This window comes from Diaphorina citri, unplaced genomic scaffold (genome assembly GCF_000475195.1).
Source record: "Diaphorina citri unplaced genomic scaffold, Diaci psyllid genome assembly version 1.1 scaffold189, whole genome shotgun sequence".
Lineage (NCBI taxonomy): Eukaryota > Metazoa > Arthropoda > Insecta > Hemiptera > Psyllidae > Diaphorina > Diaphorina citri.
The window spans coordinates 181,223-200,080 of NW_007377626.1; the positions used below are offsets into that span (position 1 = coordinate 181,223).

An 18,858-nucleotide genomic window follows, 5' to 3' on the forward strand; every position below is an offset into this window, starting at 1 on the left:
TCATGCTTTTTACATACAAGGCGTTAAAAGCTATTTTTAGTCAAGTTGAAATGGATACCTAGCGTATATTGTGTAAGTACTCATATTTTGCATTTCAAAAAGTGCAAATCACCACTAGCTTGGAAAAGTTCTGCTACGAATAATCTTACATGCGGCCTGTTCCACATTTTTTACATACAAGGCGTTAAAAGCTATTTTTAGTCAAGTTGAAATGGATACCTAGCGTAGGTATATTGTGTAAGTCACTCATATTTTGCATTTCAAAAAGTGCAAATCACCACTAGCTTGGAAAAGTTCTGCTACGAATAATCTTACATGCGGCCTGTTCCACAAATGACTCTCCACTCCTCACTTTTGACTCCTTGTTCAGAATTTTGCAGATTTTTCTACCCCCAAAGTTAGGTAAAAAGTGAGGAGTGCAGAGTTGTTCCGTGAATAGGGCCCTAATATTATTTAATATCGATCCTATTGTGGATTCAATAAATAATAAATTGATGCCAATATGATAGTATTCAGTCTTAATGATTGCAATTTTTCAAGTAGGCGTTGGTAATGACTCAATTCAATCGAGACCCCCATGTGTGTGGGGTCCTCTGTTTGACTCCTTGTTCAGAATTTTTTGCAAAGGAGTGCAGATTTTTCTACCCCCAGAGTTAGGTAAAAAGTGAGGAGTGCAGAGTTGTTCCGTGAATAGGGCCCTAATATTATTTAATAACAAACGGAGTGCAGATTTTTCTACCCCCAGAGTTAGGTAAAAAGTGAGGAGTGCAGAGTTGTTCCGTGAATACTGAATAGGGCCCTAATATTATTTAATATCGATCCTGTTGTGGATTCAATAAATAATAAACTGATGCCAATATGTTAATATTTCAGTCTTAATGATTGCAATTTTTCAAGTAGGCGTTGGTAATGACTCAATTCAATCGAGACCCCATGGCAAACGGAGTGCAGATTTTTCTACCCCCAGAGTTAGGTAAAAAGTGAGGAGTGCAGAGTTGTTCCGTGAATAGGGCCCTAATATTATTTAATATCGATCCTGTTGTGGATTCAATAAATAATAAATTGATGCCAATATGTTAATATTTCAGTCTTAATGATTGCAATTTTTCAAGTAGGCGTTGGTAATGACTCAATTCAATCGAGACCCCATGAGTGTGGGGTCCTCTTCGGAGCAATGCCCAGTGATCCGAATTTTAGTGAGCAAAAATTTTGGGTGTGGGAATCTACAATAGTGTTCACAATTTCATTTTCAAAATACAATGTCATAAAATGCAAACTGGGGTGACTAATCAATTGGATGATATGTGGTGATCCGGGAAATAACGTACCCACTGAAAATGACGTAATTTCTACACATTTACTATCTTTCATTGCTTTTTTCAAAATACAATGTCATAAAATGCAAACTGGGGTGACTGATCAATTGGATAATATGTGGTGATCCGGGAAATAACGTATACCCACTGAAAATGACGTAATTTCTACACATTTACTATCTTTCATTGCTTTGGAGTAGGTACCTACTTTGGAGAAATTTGACCGTTCTGCTAGGGCTAGAGAAAAAACATTGGTTGAAATATGAAACATTTGAAACAAACTGGTACAGAACTTTGGTTTATTTTATACCAACCAGATTGGGACATTATGCATTGGGGATTCAATAAATAATAAATTGATGCCAATATGATAGTATTTCAGTCTTAATGATTGCAATTTTTCAAGTAGGCGTTGGTAATGACTCAATTCAATCGAGACCCCCATGAGTGTGGGGTCCTCTTCGGAGCAATGCCCAGTGATACGAATTTTAGTGAGCAAAAATTTTGGGTGTGGGAATATACAATAGTGTTCACAATTTCATTTTCAAAATACAATGTCATAAAATGCAAACTGGGGTGACTGATCAATTGGATGATATGTGGTGATCCGGGAAATAACGTACCCACTGAAAATGACGTAATTTCTACACATTTACTATCTTTCATTGCTTTGGAGTAGGTACCTACTTTGGATAAATTTGACCGATCTGCTAGGGCTAGAGAAAAAACAAAAAACATTGGCTGAAATATGAAACATTTGAAACAAACTGGTACAGAACTTTGGTTTATTTTATACCAACCAGATTGGGACATTATGCCTACTTTGGAAAAATTTGACCGTTCTGCTAGGGCTAGAGAAAAACATTGGTTGAAATATGAAACATTTGAAACAAACTGGTACAGAACTTTGGTTTATTTTATACCAACCAGATTGGGACATTATGCAATATTAGGTTCTAGTTTGGTATTGATAAATGCTTTTGATGTGACGTTTACAACTCTCACCATCATTGAAGCCATTGTAATTTGTTTACAATTTAATGCAGACAAAAGTACAAACAACTATCGTTAATTGTATTTATGTGGGTACATTTGGTTTGATTGATAATGTAGTTGCATATACGATATGCCTATACAAAAAGTACGCAGACCTCAATTTGGATTAAAGAATAGTGCACTATGAAACCATAATTTAATACCTAAATAGCATTTTAATTTTTATCGATTCTTCTAACTAATTTTAATTAAGCAAGATATTTCAGAAAAGGTATTTTAGCAATACCAAAAAGACATTCAAAGGACAATTCTCTAATGGTTTTTGAAACACATTTGGCTATCTTTTATCTCAACCAGATAACCAACAGAAGTTACAACCCTAACATGAGAGTACAGTATTATTAAAGCGAAACTTGTATTGAACCAATATTTCATCATTGGCTTACATTTGCACACTGTTCCTTGCAATTAACCGTAATGGGTTCAAGTACTTCAAGTATGGCTGAATCAGAATGAAGTAACTTTAGTTCCAATTGACTATGCACTGCAGATACATACCTTCTCGTATAGTAATATGTAGTGTAACTATGAATAGTAAATAGATAGCAGTGATAGCAAATTTCTCATATGTATGCAAGTTGGAGTAATAGCGCGCGTGCATTACAACTAGAGCTAGGTCATAAGGTAGCGTACGAGTACTCTTGCTTATAGCAAGTGCCTTTTGTGAGTACCATTTTTATTTCATTAGGTATTGTGATTTTTTCTTTTTTTTTTTATTGTGCCATAAAATCCCGCTAGTAGTGTACAGAGTGTGATGTTTAATGAGATTGCAAGGAGTTTTATGAAGTACATTTGTATTTTTATTGTAGTGTCACCTTTTGTGAGTACCATTTTTATTTCATTATTGTGATTTTTTCTTTTTTTTATTGTGCCATAAAAATCCCGCTAGTAGTGTACAGAGTGTGATGTTTAATGAGATTGCAAGGAGTTTTATGAAGTACATTTGTATTTTTATTGTAGTGTCTTGTTGAAGTACTTATATGGTTTGGTAAATGTTTTCATTTCATTCCGGAAGAACAAAAGTTCTTTTCAAAAGAAGCATTTCAAAAGTTTACCTCAGGCAAAGATATATCGGGGCATGTTGACTAGATGTAAAAGGAATCCTGGGTATTGGACCTATGCTTCTACGAGTTCATTATAATTCCCATGTAGATGGATGGTTATTGCAGACAAACATAGATATTTGGTTCAATTTTACTTTCAAGTCAACGAAAGGAGAGGTATGAAAAGGAGTTTTGACATCTAGCATGTTGACTATGTAAAAGGAATCTTGGGAATTGGACCTATGCTTCTACGAGTTCATTATAATTCCCATGTAGATGCATGGTTATTGCAGACAAACATAGATATTTGGTTCAATTTTACTTTCAAGTCAACGAAAGGAGAGGTATGAAAAGGAGTTTTGACATCTCCACCAGTAAATTAGTGGATGTGCCAAAACTCGAAAATAGAAACTTGTTATTTTATGATATTTTTTGGATACTTACGAGGCCTATGTGTTTTTTGAGCTCTTCTGTTTTGGGATCTCGCATTGGGTTATCAAATCCACATAATCCAATTCTGAAAACAGAAGAAGAAAATAATATTAAATTTAAAGACAAGGTAATAATTTGGAAGCATTTCATGAGATTTCACATTAAGCTACAAAATAGAACCCCATATAGAAAAGGAGTTTTGGCATCTCCACCAATAAAGCCAGAATCTTCTTGGGGTTAAGTGGCGGAATATCTAAGTTGTCCAATTTCCAATCCTAAATGTTTTATTATAATTTATAAAACAAAACTAACTATTTTCCACGTCTATTTTCATGAAAGTTTTCAATTTCTATGTAGGTATTAAAAATGGTATATAAAAGAGCCTAATGTATGCAGGTACTAAGGTTCAACCCAACTTGATCCAGGCTCTCAGCAGATAGAGATAAAACAGTTTAGTTTGGTTAATGTGATTCTTGTCTGGGAAATGTAAGGACATCTCATGGCGAGCTATCATGTTATCTTGTCAAAAATTGTAGGGCCTGTAGGGGTAACCATGGATTTAATATTATTTTTAGCCTTGAAGCTCAATATTTTGGTAGCAGGAATTTTGGTGGTCAACATTGATTTTTCCTAGGACAGTTCAAAGTTTCTGTCCTAATTGTTCCTATTTTTGGACGCTCAAAATCAATCTTTTTAAATGTTTTCGTAGTACAGGAGGTACAACAGTACATTCATGCCATGTTGGTTTCCAATTTCCAATCCTAAATGTTTTATTATAGGTAATTTATAAAACAAAACTAATTATTTTCCACGTCTATTTTCATGAAAGTTTTCAATTTCTATGTAGGTATTGAAAATGGTATAGAAAAGAGCCTAATGTATGCAGGTACTAAGGTTCAACCCAACTTGATCCAGGCTCTCAGCAGATAGAGATAAAACAGTTTAGTTTGGTTTTCAGCAACTCAAGGGGGCATGAGATATAAATTTCTAAAGAAGAATATTTTGACAAATAAAAATGTGACCGTCGAGGAATGCTATAGGCTAAGATATAAATTTCTAAAGAAGAATATTTTGACAAATAAAAATGTGACCGTCGAGGAATGCTATAGGCTCGGGGACATTATCTACCTCAGCTCAAAATCAATCTTTTTAAACATTTTCGTAGTACAGGAGGTACAACAGTACATTCATGCCATGTTGGTTCATACACTTCTTGAAATGATTGTAGTGTGTCTATTAGCCTTAGTAGGTACCTAGTTTAGTGTGGTTTAGCCACAGACCTACCAATAGTGCCAATGTTTGTGACGTATGCCACCTATCATAGGCCCTGTTATGTGTGTACCTCAGTCATGACTATAATTGTCAGTCACCATGCAGAAATTAATATCTTAGGCTCCTCCACCCCAGGGGACCCAAGTCAGACGCTGAAACAATGTTACACATTTCAGCAACGAAATAATTGAAACAGATGGAAATATTGATAGTGCACCAAGCAAGCATTACTCGTATGTCTATGTACTATTGTACTGAATTCAAAATTGTTTTACTGTCTAGGTTTATGTCTACATTTCTACAAAGCTCGCTACTTTGTAAACCCTGATGTACGTAGGTAATTCAGTAAATCTGCTCAGTCGTCAAGCACTTCATGATGTTGAGCTTAAACCTGGCTGATTTTTAAGCTTTCTTTGATATACATGTGCATAGGAACATTATTGAAAGTTTTTTTTTTTTCTTGGTCCAATGTCTACGAATGTGGTGTATATTTGTGATAATACAATAATACCCACATAGCATAGAAGTTAGATCAACCATCATATCTTCATTTTTCGTTCTTTCTTTTCACATATACAAAGCTCCTTAGACTTTTTGTTTCAAGGCAGCAAAGTAATATTTATGGCATTTGTTAATTCTCCTTCAGCCTCTTGACCTTTTCTATTAGGGTTGGAAACATACTACCTTAGTACATGAAACACGCAAGAATATTTGCTTACCAATAATAGGTAATTGAAAAACTTCAAAGATATGTACCTAAGTAAGTAATAAAATGTTCACAGAACGAGGTTGTTAAGTTAGTATACAAACAGTTTTTTTCTGCATAACATTCGTAAATACTCTACTTATTGTGTTTATTTTGTTCTAGTTATAGGTAGGTACTCTAACGTAGAAAATGAAGACATTAACTCTCGACTTATTGAGTTTATTTTATTTTTCTCCTGAATGTGTTCTCATCAGAAAACCTACCCATTCTGAAACTAAAATTCAACTGCATTTTCGATAACTTTGACTTCGTTTACCCATTGATCACGAGTTTTGGAAACTTCTGTTTAGATTGTCTGATTGTCTTAATGTCTACACAACACTGCCGCTTAGGTATACATACGAAACGTTGACATTTCATTTCCAGTTGCAATTCTCATGTTTGTGATGCAAGCATTCATGTTGATACAAAGCAAACATTTTGTGTCAACAATAATGGTGTGGTGCAGCGGTATTGTTCCGCGCATACCTGAATCATCTTCAACACACCTTCACGTGAGCGGATACTGGGTACCTACACGGACGCCAAAAATACTTGGCTACATCATCCTCATTAGTATTCATAATCAAATGCCCTTGATTGTCATCGATGTCAAAGTCATTAACTTGTCCACTGATGAACAAAAGCCTCTTCCTCATTCTTTTAATAACTTTTATTCGTTCTGCCTCACCTCAGGAAAAAAAAAAAAAATAATAAAAAAATCTTGGGGTCACCTATGCTTGACTTGTAAGTAAAATTCTCTTGAAGAAGGAAACATGTCTTTGGGATTTTATTGGAGGTTGAACGTAACATTTTCCAACGTCCGGCGTCCATTTTATGAAGTTTTTGAGGAAAGAAGCATTTACAGAATCGGATCTACTTAAGTAAGCTAATCTATGTATATTATGTAGGTGCTGGATGGCATTTTTTCCTCTCGGTATCTTAATTGTTCAACTATATTTACAAAGATATAAAGTTGAGATTATACAGGCTGATAAGACAGTCCTAGGCTGTTTGGCTCAAAGCCGACTGCTCGATTGCACCCTATACGTCTCACTAAGTGTGTATTAATATGTACATGATACTATAGCATCTTATAATGACACCTACTAAATTTGACGTAATACCATTTGGCACATTGTGTAGGAAGAGCAGTCTCGGTAATTTTATACTGCGGGGAACCACACTCAGATCTTTGAATTCAAATTCGAACTTAAAGTTAAAACTATTGTCAAAGAAGAAGCGTTCAATAATGACCAAATTGAAGCTTAAGCCTCGGATTTTGAACTACGTAGGCAAATTATAACGACTACAAAATACAAACTTATGGGAAAATGTAATAAATCACCGTTTTGAACAACTCAGAAATGCGATATACCAGAAAAGTCGAGGCTCAGTGTTGGTAAAATGGAGATTTAAATTTACAATTTTTAGAAATTAGAAATGAGGAGACAACCTATTCATCTATTCGCCTAATAAATCATATTAATCCCAAGCACAAATAAGGATGTCATGAAAGTTTTCAATTTCTATGTAGGTATTGAAAATGGTATAGAAAAGAGCCTAATGTATGCAGGTACTAAGGTTCAACCCAACTTGATCCAGGCTCTCAGCAGATAGAGATAAAACAGTTTGGTATTTCAGCAACTCAAGGGGGCATAAGATATAAATTTCTAAAGAAGAATATTTTGACAAATAAAAATGTGACCGTCGAGGAATGCTATAGGCTCGGGGACATTATCTACCTCAGTCATGACTATAATAGTCAGTCACCATGCAGAAATTAATATCTTAGGCTCCTCCACCACAGGGGACCCAAGTCAGACGCTGAAACAATGTTACACATTAAATTTCAGCAACGAAATAATTGAAACAGATGGAAATATTGATAGTGCACCAAGCATTACTCGTATGTCTATGTACTATTGTACTGAATTGTATGATAATATACATAATAATACCTATGTATAATGTGTGGTGCTATCTATGTACGTATAAAAATATCAATGCAATATGATGAGGCCGGTTTTCATTGAAACCTCTGATGAATTTAGGAAATCGATAAGATGGACAGAATAGATTCTTTTTTAGACGTATATGTAGATTGTAATTATTTATCACCTATCACTTAATATTTGGTATTTAAATATTCAGATATTTGTAATTATAGCTTCAGATAAATACAAAGCTAGTAAGTTACATCAAATCATGATTGTTGGCAATCATAAAAGTATTAAGCGTAGTTATACCACATGTTATAGCCTTATCACAATACCTACTTAACATATGTATGAGCACCTTTCATTTTCATGGAGCAAGAAGAATAAGTCCAATATTCAATGTATTGGGTATTCTTTATGCTAAAATCATTAATGAGGACTAGCACATGGATGACCGTGGCAATTCTCTTTGTGGACCTAAAAATAATAACAGTCGTGGCCTGAAACGATATTGATAATAATTATGATAATATACATAATAATACCTATGTATAATGTGTGGTACTATCTATGTACGTATAAAAAATATCAATGCAATTTGATGAGGGCGGTTTTCATTGAAACTTCTGATGAATTTAGGAAATCGATAAGATGGACAGAATAGATTCTTTTTTAGACGTATATGTAGATTGTAATTTATCACCTATCACTTAATATTTGGTATTTAAATATTCAGATATTTGTAATTATAGCTTCAGATAAATACAAAGCTAGTAAGTTACTAGTGTGTGTATGTAGCAATTTCACCTTTACGTGGAGGTCAGCCAGATATCAAGTGGTGGAAGACTTATTATTTCCTCTAAGCTGTTGGTTAAATAATTTATCACCTATCACTTAATATTTGGTATTTAAATATTCAGATAGGTATTTGTAATTATAGTTTCAGATAAATACAAAGCTAGTAAGTTACTAGTGTGCATGTGTATGTAGCAATTTCACCTTTACGTGGAGGTCAGCCAGATATCAAGTGGTGGAAGACTTATTATTTCCTCTAAGCTGTTGGTTAAATGTTCGACCGCATCATAAAATTACATCTCTATAATGTTTGCTAATTTCTTGATCAATAATGGTTATGTTGTTTCAATGTTTGCATATGACATACATTTTGCTGAATTTCAAGAAATGTCTGAATAAATTCTTCTTTATAAAATGTACAACTTTTATTTGTGGGAACTTCAGATTTATTCACTGTACCAAGTTGATAGGGGAACGTGTCCTCTGTTGGGTACCCTATTAAATTTAGTTCCACCTACTGCAACCATCAGCTGGTTACCTTTGTGGTCATTTTCAACAAATACCTCTTTGTAAATTACCTCCTTTTCAGAGGTGTTTCATAACTGATTTAGTGCTTTAATCGTTCCAAAGAATCGGTAATTTTGGCCATCAAACAAAAAATACCTACACTTAAGTGAAGAAAAAAAAGGTAGATAAGTACTTGTAAAGTTACACATTTCAGGGACCCATCTGTACCTTTGTTGTCATTTTCAACACCTACCTCTTTGTAAATTACCTCCTTTTCAGAGGTGTTTCATTACTGATTTAGTTTTCTTTTCTTTAATCGTTCCAAAGAATCGGTAATTTTGGCCATCAAACAAAAAATACCTACACTTATGTGAAGAAAAAAAGGTGGATAGGTACTTGTAAAAAAACTAAGTAGACAGGATCCATCTTCAACGTTTCTCCTAACGATTACAAATAAATAATAATACTAAAACATGTGGGAGACGAAGTGAGGACATTCTACCAAGTTATAAGAAAATAACTTATTTAGTTTTCTTTTCTTTAATCGTTCCAAAGAATCGGTAATTTTGGCCATCAAACAAAAAATACCTAATACACTTAAGTGAAGAAAAAAGGTAGATATAGGTACTTGTAAAAAAACTAAGTAGACAGGATCCATCTTTAACGTTTCTCCTAACGATTACAAATAAATAATAATACTAAAACATGTGGGAGACGAAGTGAGGACATTCTACCAAGTTATAAGAAAATAATTAAAGATGTTTTACTATGATAATGTTCATTATTATCATAATCATTATCATTATTATTCTGCAGCTATTTTGTTAGGATAATACCTATGTAGTATGTACCTATTTACTAAGTAGACAGGACCCATCTTCAACGTTTCTCCTAACGATTATAAATAAATAATAATACTAAAACATGTGGGAGACGAAGTGAGGACATTCTACCAAGTAATAAGAAAATAATTAAAGATGTTTTACTAGATAATGTTCATTATTATCATAATCATTATCATTATTATTCTGCAGCTATTTTGTTAGGATAATACCTATGTAGTATGTACTTATTTAAGAAGGTATAGGTAAGTAGACTCTGTTAAGTTTAGTAGGTTCCTACGTATCAATGGAAGTAGGTACATATTTACATAGTTATACCTGTATTATACAATATTAGTTAATTGTATGGTAAGTAGGGAGGTACACTTAGCCATTTAAGTGTTACGGCATTTTAATGTGTCACGATTTTCTATAAAAATGTAGAATAGATTGAGCTTTCCAATGAACTGAAGACAAGTTCAGTCCTAAGAAAAGCACCATGATTCCCTCGCATTCAAATCTACTGCACTGAGTGCTAATATGATCACCAAGTCTATATTTTGATACTATTTTCAATTCAAACAGCCTACTTGTCTGTCTTGTGGACAAACTATTACACTTGGTAAGAATATATATTCTAATAAGGTAGAATCGTGACTGATTCCAAGCCAATTGTTGACCGCTTCCTAATGCCTTCTGTCTCCTAGGTTGTATTCTTCAATCAGATTTGTTTGCGCTTACCTATTAGTTACTTGGGTAGTTGGTAAGCATAGTCTATGCTCGATCGTTGTTCCTATAGGTAAATCATGTCATAATGAAGATCAATAAATTAGAGCTGAGGATTACACTACCAAGTTTAGTCCAATATCATTTTTCTCAAAAGGTATCAAATTCCTTTGAAAAAGACGTGCTGCTCTACTGCTAATAAGTTCAAGTTTAAAACGATAAATTCAAGAATCACTCTGTAGAGTCGCAAATCACACAAGTTACAAGTAGGTAAAGAACAGACTGTAATATTTTTCTCAAAAGGTATCAAATTCCTTTGAAAAAGACGTGCTGCTCTACTGCTAATGAGTTCAAGTTTAAAACGATAAATTCAAGAATCACTCTGTAGAGTCGCAAATCACACAAGTTACAAGTAGGTAAAGAACAGACTGTAATAACGCTACTTGCAATGATCTGATAAGTATGTGTTTTATGTAGCGTATAATTTTCATGTGCACACGTAATATAATAGCAACTTTAATGAACCAAAGCACCAAAGCCGCTTCCATTGTGTACGTTTACTGGTACTTTCCCTTTCAAAATATTGAGCTCCAACACTGCTGCTGAAGTGCTGAGAGTCATAATTCATAACTCATTGCCAATGTGAAAACATGTCACATCACAAAGTTTGCTGATTTTTGAAACAACGAAGTGTGTTGTAAGTAGTTTGTCTGTTTCTTTGTGAACGGTCGAACCGATTTTGATGAAATTTCTAAAATATGGGCCTTTTTTGGGGTTGGAGTTACAATTTAATGGTCAGTTGACCTCATTGATGAGAATCACAATTCAGTAATAGTGTATCCATTACACTGTATAGTTGTATATAATTAATTCCTATTTTAAGGAGAAAAAGTTCGAATTTCAATCATTACAAGACAGTAATTCTCTTTTTTGACCACCTATTCCATTTGTCCTCCAAAACGGTCGGACCAATTTTGATGAAATTTCTAAAATATGGGCCTTTTTTTGGGGTTAGGGTTACAATTAATTGGTCAGTTGACCTCATTGATGAGAATCACTATTCAGTAATAGTGTATCCATTACACTGTGCAGTTGTGTATAATTAATTCCTATTTTAAGGAGAAAGTGTTCGAATCAATCAGAACGGTCGGATTAATTTTGATGAAATTTCTAAAATATGGGCCTTTTTTGGGGTTAGGGTTACAATTAATTGGTCAGTTGATCTCATTGATGAGAATCACAATTCAGTAATAGTGTATCCATTACACTGTGCAGTTGTGTATAATTAATTCCTATTTTAAGGAGAAAAAGTTCGAATCAATCATTACAAGACAGTAATTCTCTTTTTTGACCACCTATTCCATTTGTCCTCCACGAGCTCTTGCTCAATAACATTATGAATATTTAGTAATTCTCTTTTTTGACCACCTATTCCATTTGTCCTCCACGAGATCTTGCTCAATAACATTATGAATATTAACAATCACAAGCAGATAGGTAGGTAATTCCCAATAATAGAAGTACTCTCTGTATTGATTACAAAGAATACAAAGATCAGTGACATTGTTTTCACGAGTGTCCATCAATCCCAATAATAGAAGTACTCTCTGTATTGATTACAAAGAATACAAAGATCAGTGACATTGTTTTCACGAGTATCCATCAAATCATCATTGTTTGGCAATCATAAAAACATTAAACGTACCTAGTTATACCACATGTTATAGCCTTATCACAATACTTAACATATGTATGAGCACCTTTCATTTTCATGGAGCAAGAAGAATAGGTCCAACCCAATAATAGAAGTACTCTCTGTATTGATTACAAAGAATACAAAGATCAGTGACATTGTTTTCACGAGTGTCCATCAAATCATCATTGTTGGCAATCATAAAAGCATTAAGCGTAGTTATACCACATGTTATAGCCTTATCACAATACTTAACATATGTATGAGCACCTTTCATTTTCATGGAGCAAGAAGAATAGGTCCAATATTCAATGTATTGGGTATTCTTAATGCTAAAATCATTAATGAGGACTAGCACATGGATGACCGTGGCAATTCTCTTTGTGGACCTAAAAATAATAACAGTCGTGGCCTGAAACGATATTGATAATGATTATGATAATATATACATAATAATACCTATGTACAATGTGTGGTACTATCTATGTACGTATAAAAAATATCAATGCAATTTGATGAGGGCGGTTTTCATTGAAACCTCTGATGAATTTAGGAAATCGATAAGATGGACAGAATAGATTCTTTTTTAGACGTATATGTAGATTATAATTTATCACCTATCACTTAATATTTGGTATTTAAATATTCAGATATTTGTAATTATAGCTTCAGATAAATACAAAGCTAGTAAGTTACTAGTGTGCATGTGTATGTAGCAATTTCACCTTTACGTGGAGGTCAGCCAGATATCAAGTGGTGGAAGACTTATTATTTCCTCTAAGCTGTTGGTTAAATGTTCGACCGCATCATAAAATTGCATCTCTATAATGTTTGCTAATTTCTTGATCAATAATGGTTATGTTGTTTCAATGTTTGCATATGACATACATTTTGCTGAATTTCAAGAAATGTCTGAATAAATTCTTCTTTATAAAATGTACAACTTTTATTTGTGGGAACTTCAGATTTATTCACTGTACCAAGTTGATAGGGGAACGTGTCCTCTGTTGGGTACCCTATTAAATTTAGTTCCACCTACTGCAACCATCAGCTGGGTACCTTTGTTGTCATTTTCAACACCTACCTCTTTGTAAATTACCTCCTTTTCAGAGGTGTTTCATGACTGATTTAGTTTTTTTTTACCTAGTTTTTAAGTTTAGTTTTTAAAATACCTACACTTATGTGAAGATTACTTTTTTTTTATTACGAATAATTATTTGTATGAATATCTAAGGTAATAAAATACTACACTTTAAAATTGATATGAGAGCCCTCAACCGTAAGTCAACATAATGGCTATCGACTATCAACCTTTCGCAAAACATACTTTACAAATAATGGAGCTTACAAAACAAATTCACGTTTAGGTTGTGCTCGTACAACATCATCCGTATTAATTCATATTTACTTAGACTTTTTCCAACGTAGGTATTTCCAATTAATTATTAATTCGCTTGATAAATTATAAATTACTTTTATTGAAACCTATAGCATCTTATAATGACACCTACTAAATTTGACGTAATACCATTTGGCACATTGTGTAGGAAGAGCAGTCTCGGTAATTTTATACTGCGGGGAACCACACTCAGATCTTTGAATTCAAATTCTAACTTAAAGTTAAAACTATTGTCAAAGAAAAAGCGTTCAATACAAATGACCAAATTGAAGCTTAAGCCTCGGATTTTGAACTACGTAGGCAAATTATAACGACTACAAAATACAGACTTATGTGAGAATGTAATAAATCACCGTTTTGAACAACTCAGAAATGCGATATACCAGAAAAGTCGAGGCTCAGTGTTGGTAAAATGGAGATTTAAATGGTACCTACTTGGGTAGGTTACCTACCTCTCTAATCAATCTTTAATCCATTGTACCATGCCTGGCTATAATCATGTTAGGTAAGTAGGTAATTAACATTTATAGGGATTAACTAAGTAATAGAACACCAACAAATTTCAATTAAAATAAAAAGAATACCTACCTATAGTAATATAATATCTATTAAAACAGAACTACTTACTGAATTAATTACCTCATGTAAACAAAAATTACCGAAAAAGAAATTTATTACTATTTGCCTCCACTATATGTAAGTAGGTAGGTAGGTAATGCTGCTGTGTAGGTACATGGTGTTTAATTACACTGCATTAATGTAGGTGTCATTTTCAGCATAGGTACTTATCATTTTCATTTTTCCATGATAGGTAGGTAATTAATTTAAAAATCATATTCAAGCAAAAATATATTGTGAATAAGTATTTGATCTGTGTTCAAGAGGCCGATCATGTGTGAATAATATGTAAAGTGGCATGAAAGCACCGTACCAACTATTAGCATATTTATGAGTAGGAGAGTAGGTATGTTATATTGTTACCGTCCATGTACACAAATTACACACACATTAGTTCAATTAGGCATTGAGTACTTGCTAAGTACCTTAATTCAATTTTCCAATGGAAATTGGCAACCTATTAGAATATAGGTAGGTAGAAGTAGTTAAATGCTTACACAGTTCATTACCTACCTATTTGTTTAAGTACTGTCTGGTGACTTCTGGTGTTTTAACATGATTTAGGAGACACATTCTTGTAAGAGTATTGTCTTTTTGATGAGCTTGTTAGAAAAACGACTAACGTTAAGTAAAATATTGGGATTTACGACAGACAACATTTCTGTAAAGATGCGTCCAAACATAGTCAACCGGCCGTCAATCGACGAGCTGAATGTATGTTATCGAGGCAGTGTGGACGGTCGACATTGATCGACGTCCATTGATGGCCGGTCGACTACATGTATGTGTGGACGGACACACCTTAAGGTTGGTTAAGTTTAAATTTTTCCCTGGTTGCAATAAAAAGGTCTTGGCTTGCTACATGGTGAATATAGGAATTAAGGAAAGCGGTAGCGCTCCGCCCCGCCAAGTCAAGAAAGTTTGACCGCATTGATGGCTGGTCGACTATATGTATGTGTGGACGGACACACCTTAATGTTGGTTAAGTTTTAGTTTTTCCCTGGTTGCAATAAAAAAGGTCTTGGCTTGCTACATGGTGAATATAGGAATTAAGGAAAGCGGTAGCGCTCCGCCCCGCCAAGTCAAGAAAGTTTGACCGCGCTACTAGAGATATTAACGTTACTCACCTAAATCCGTCGAAGCCATCGTCTGAACCGTTGACTGTGAGGACAGGAGCTCTGGCGTACGCTTTGGCAACTCTCCGATTTCGTTCTAGAACGATGACTTTGGCCCAGATTTCATCATCGATCTGAGTCCATTTGTCTAGAACTTCTTGAATGTGTTCCTGGGGGAAAAACGAAAAGTATGGAAAGATTAGACTCAGGTTGGTACCTATTACCTATTCGAAAAACTTGATCAGATTAGGAGACCCTAATGAACATAGTTTAAGTTTCTAGAAAATACACAAAAACTGAGTATGTAATCAGAAATCAGAAGACATTAATAGCATGTTTGTGCATATTGCTGAGTGTCAATAGTATCTATTATTATCAGTAGGTAAGTATACCCAGTTAGATAATAAGTTTGTTGTATTCATAGGTGAAAAATATTCATCTATTTTATTATTATCTATGATTTTATGTAAATTAACAATGTGGTTGTGAATTGATGACTTAAATCAATTCCGTACGTCTTTGTTCTTCCTGATGTAGTAGATACACATTGTAAAGTGATCTAGGCAGGCATTTTTACATGCATAATTTGAATACAATTAATCTCTGGCTTAAGAATCTTGGGTAATTGGAAGTTCACTGTTTCCGCAAATCTTCAACTTCTTTCAATTTTACTTTTGTGGATTGTGTATTTCCCCTCTTTGACGTTATCTAAAAACTTAAGAGTGTCTACACATTGTAAAGTGATCCAGGCAGGCATTTTTATATGCATAATATGAATACAATTAAATCTCTGGCTTAAGAATCTTGGGTAATTGGAAGTTCACTGTTTCCGCAAATCTTCAGCTTCTTTCAATTTTACTTTTGTGGATTGTGTATTTCCCCTCTTTGACGTTATCTAAAAACTTAAGAGCGTCTAATAAAAATCAAAGAGCCCTTGGGCCCCACTTCTAGGACCAACATAATATGATAATAGCAGACAAAGCTTTCTTCTATTGATTGAATTTTGTCACTGGATTAGATACTGCGGATACTAACCAATATCCGCAAAATCATACTTCCTATATCTTCTGGTACTTATTATTAGTTACATATGTTATGAAATAGCTTCAACTAATATTGGCTATGTATGTAATTAATAAAATTGATTGTTTCTTTCATTATTTATTGTTGCTATTGCTTCTTCAAATAACAAATGAGTAGTTACTACAATTACACTATCTATAAAGTATCTACTATTCCAAGTAGATATCTACTTCTCAATTGGGTGCTATTCTTGCCATACAGTATAAGTTAGGAATTCCAATAGTAATAAGTTTGTACATAGCTCCACAACGTATTGTGTATAGTGTAGTGTGCTATCTACAGAAGGAAAGCAGTTCGCACAAACACGGAAGGACAAAGTCTGGGACAGAATAAAGCTCTATAAAACCAATGCATGAAGCTTCACAAAACCTTGATGATAAAGAAAATCAGAGATTAAGAAAATGCATCATAGAAACGAAACAATGTATTTGAACTATGTAACAGAAACGTATGTAGAAGTGTTACTAGTTCGTTTTCTGGTGTTTTGTCTTTTAAGACTTCTAGACATTTTCATTCAAATAATAAAATAATTAACAAGCTGGGTCCGTCCCTCCGGGAATTTTTTAGCCCGTAGTTTATTCGATCGTGATTAGAGTAAATCAGTACCTATGTACCTACCTAATTTGTTTAATATTCAGTTTATTATTATTCTTGATTTGATTTTTTGATTTTACTTTCATGTAATGATTTAAAATCAAGACTGGAGCCCGTTCTCCCTTTATTCCCAATATAATGTTTAAGTCACCCATCCATTTATTGGCCTTGCTCGACGTAGCTTAACATAGGTGACGCTAACATCGGTCTTAAATGATCGACTGAAGTGTTATCTAAAACTTTCTCTCTTTGAGTTCATAGGTCGTCGCGACAAATTTCAAGATCAGAGCTTATTTGTGTGAGAAAATGTGAAAAAAATCCCGCAAAAACCAGTTTTTTTTGGTTTTTTGGCTTTATGGTTTTCTGGACAAAATTTGCACCACCATTTTCGTGATCCTGGTAAAAAGACCTTTAATTTGATATATAGGTCGACCAGGTTTGGATAAGTCCTTCTATGGGGACAGACTGACGGACTGACTGACTGACTGACAGACAGACAGACATCGAAGCGAATACAATAGTCCGTCCACTATACCTTTTATTATTAGTAATAATAAAGGAAGGACGGACTAAAAAGGTGAATCAATCGCCTCAATTTACACTTCTCAAGTCTGTTAGGAGGAATCCGATTTTTACACCATCAAACCTACATGAACCTTCTTACATGGTGAGTACCAAATATATTATACTCATCTCTCCTTACTCTCTCAGTTCAGAGTCATAATATTTTTATCATCTCTGGTGTTATCTACATACCTACATTGGAACAATAATCCGATTTTTACACCATCAAACTTACATGACCCATCTTACATGGTGAGTACCAAATATGTTATACTCATCTCTCCTTACTCTCTCAGTTCAGAGTCATAATATTTTTATCATCTCTGGTGTTATCTACATACCTACATTGGAACAATATTGAAGCAATATGTAGCAGAAATGCTCCTGCTCCACAGACAACATACACGTCTGTCATACTCAACTTCTTCCTAGAGAGCTATTTCCAAACAATTAACAATACGACCATTGTTATCTCAACGCTCATACTCATAAGGAACTTGGCCAGAACTCACAAATCTGAGTCACACATTGCTCTTCACATGAGAGAATTACAAACAATGGTAGAAATACCTATAGAACGGATTCCAACAGAAAATATGAAAAAGGAAATGGTAAAAGTTGAAAATGGCCTACTAGAAATGTGTAAGGCAGAAAAAAAAATGCCTATAAATAATTAAATAAACGAAACAAAGGGAAGAACAAACAAAAAGGTTGAACAAGAGATAGCATGAGAGGAAAGAAGCATTTACAGAATCGGATCTACTTAAGTAAGCTAGTCTATGTATATTATATGTAGGTGCTGGATGGCATTTTTTCCTCTCGGTATCTTAATTGTTCAATTATACTTACATAGATATAAAGTTGAGATTATACAGGCTGGTAAGACAGTCCTAGGCTGTTTGGCTCAAAGCCGACTGCTCGATTGCACCCTATACGTCTCACTAAGTGTGTATTAATATGTACATGATATTATAGCATCTTATAATGACACCTACTAAATTTGACGTAATACCATTTGGCACATTGTGTAGGAAGAGGAGTCTCGGTAATTTTATACTGCGGGGAACCACACTCAGATCTTTAAATTCAAATTCGAAATTAAAGTTAAAACTATTGTCAAAGAAAAAGCGTTCAATACA

General features: G+C 34.0%; 1 protein-coding gene across 1 annotated transcript in view; it reads right to left on the minus strand.

Annotated features, from left to right (window-relative positions):
- LOC103505685 overlaps window positions 1–17,963 on the minus strand; it is a 48,424-nt gene extending 30,461 nt beyond the window's left edge. Inside the window, exons 1-3 of the mRNA XM_026820961.1 lie at window positions 17,955–17,963; window positions 15,491–15,702; window positions 3,860–3,932 (exon numbers count right to left, since the gene is read on the minus strand). Coding sequence (XP_026676762.1) covers window positions 3,860–3,932; window positions 15,491–15,702; window positions 17,955–17,963 — 294 coding nt within the window. The remainder of the gene's footprint in view (window positions 1–3,859; window positions 3,933–15,490; window positions 15,703–17,954) is intronic.
- Between the last annotated feature and the right edge of the window lie 895 nt (window positions 17,964–18,858).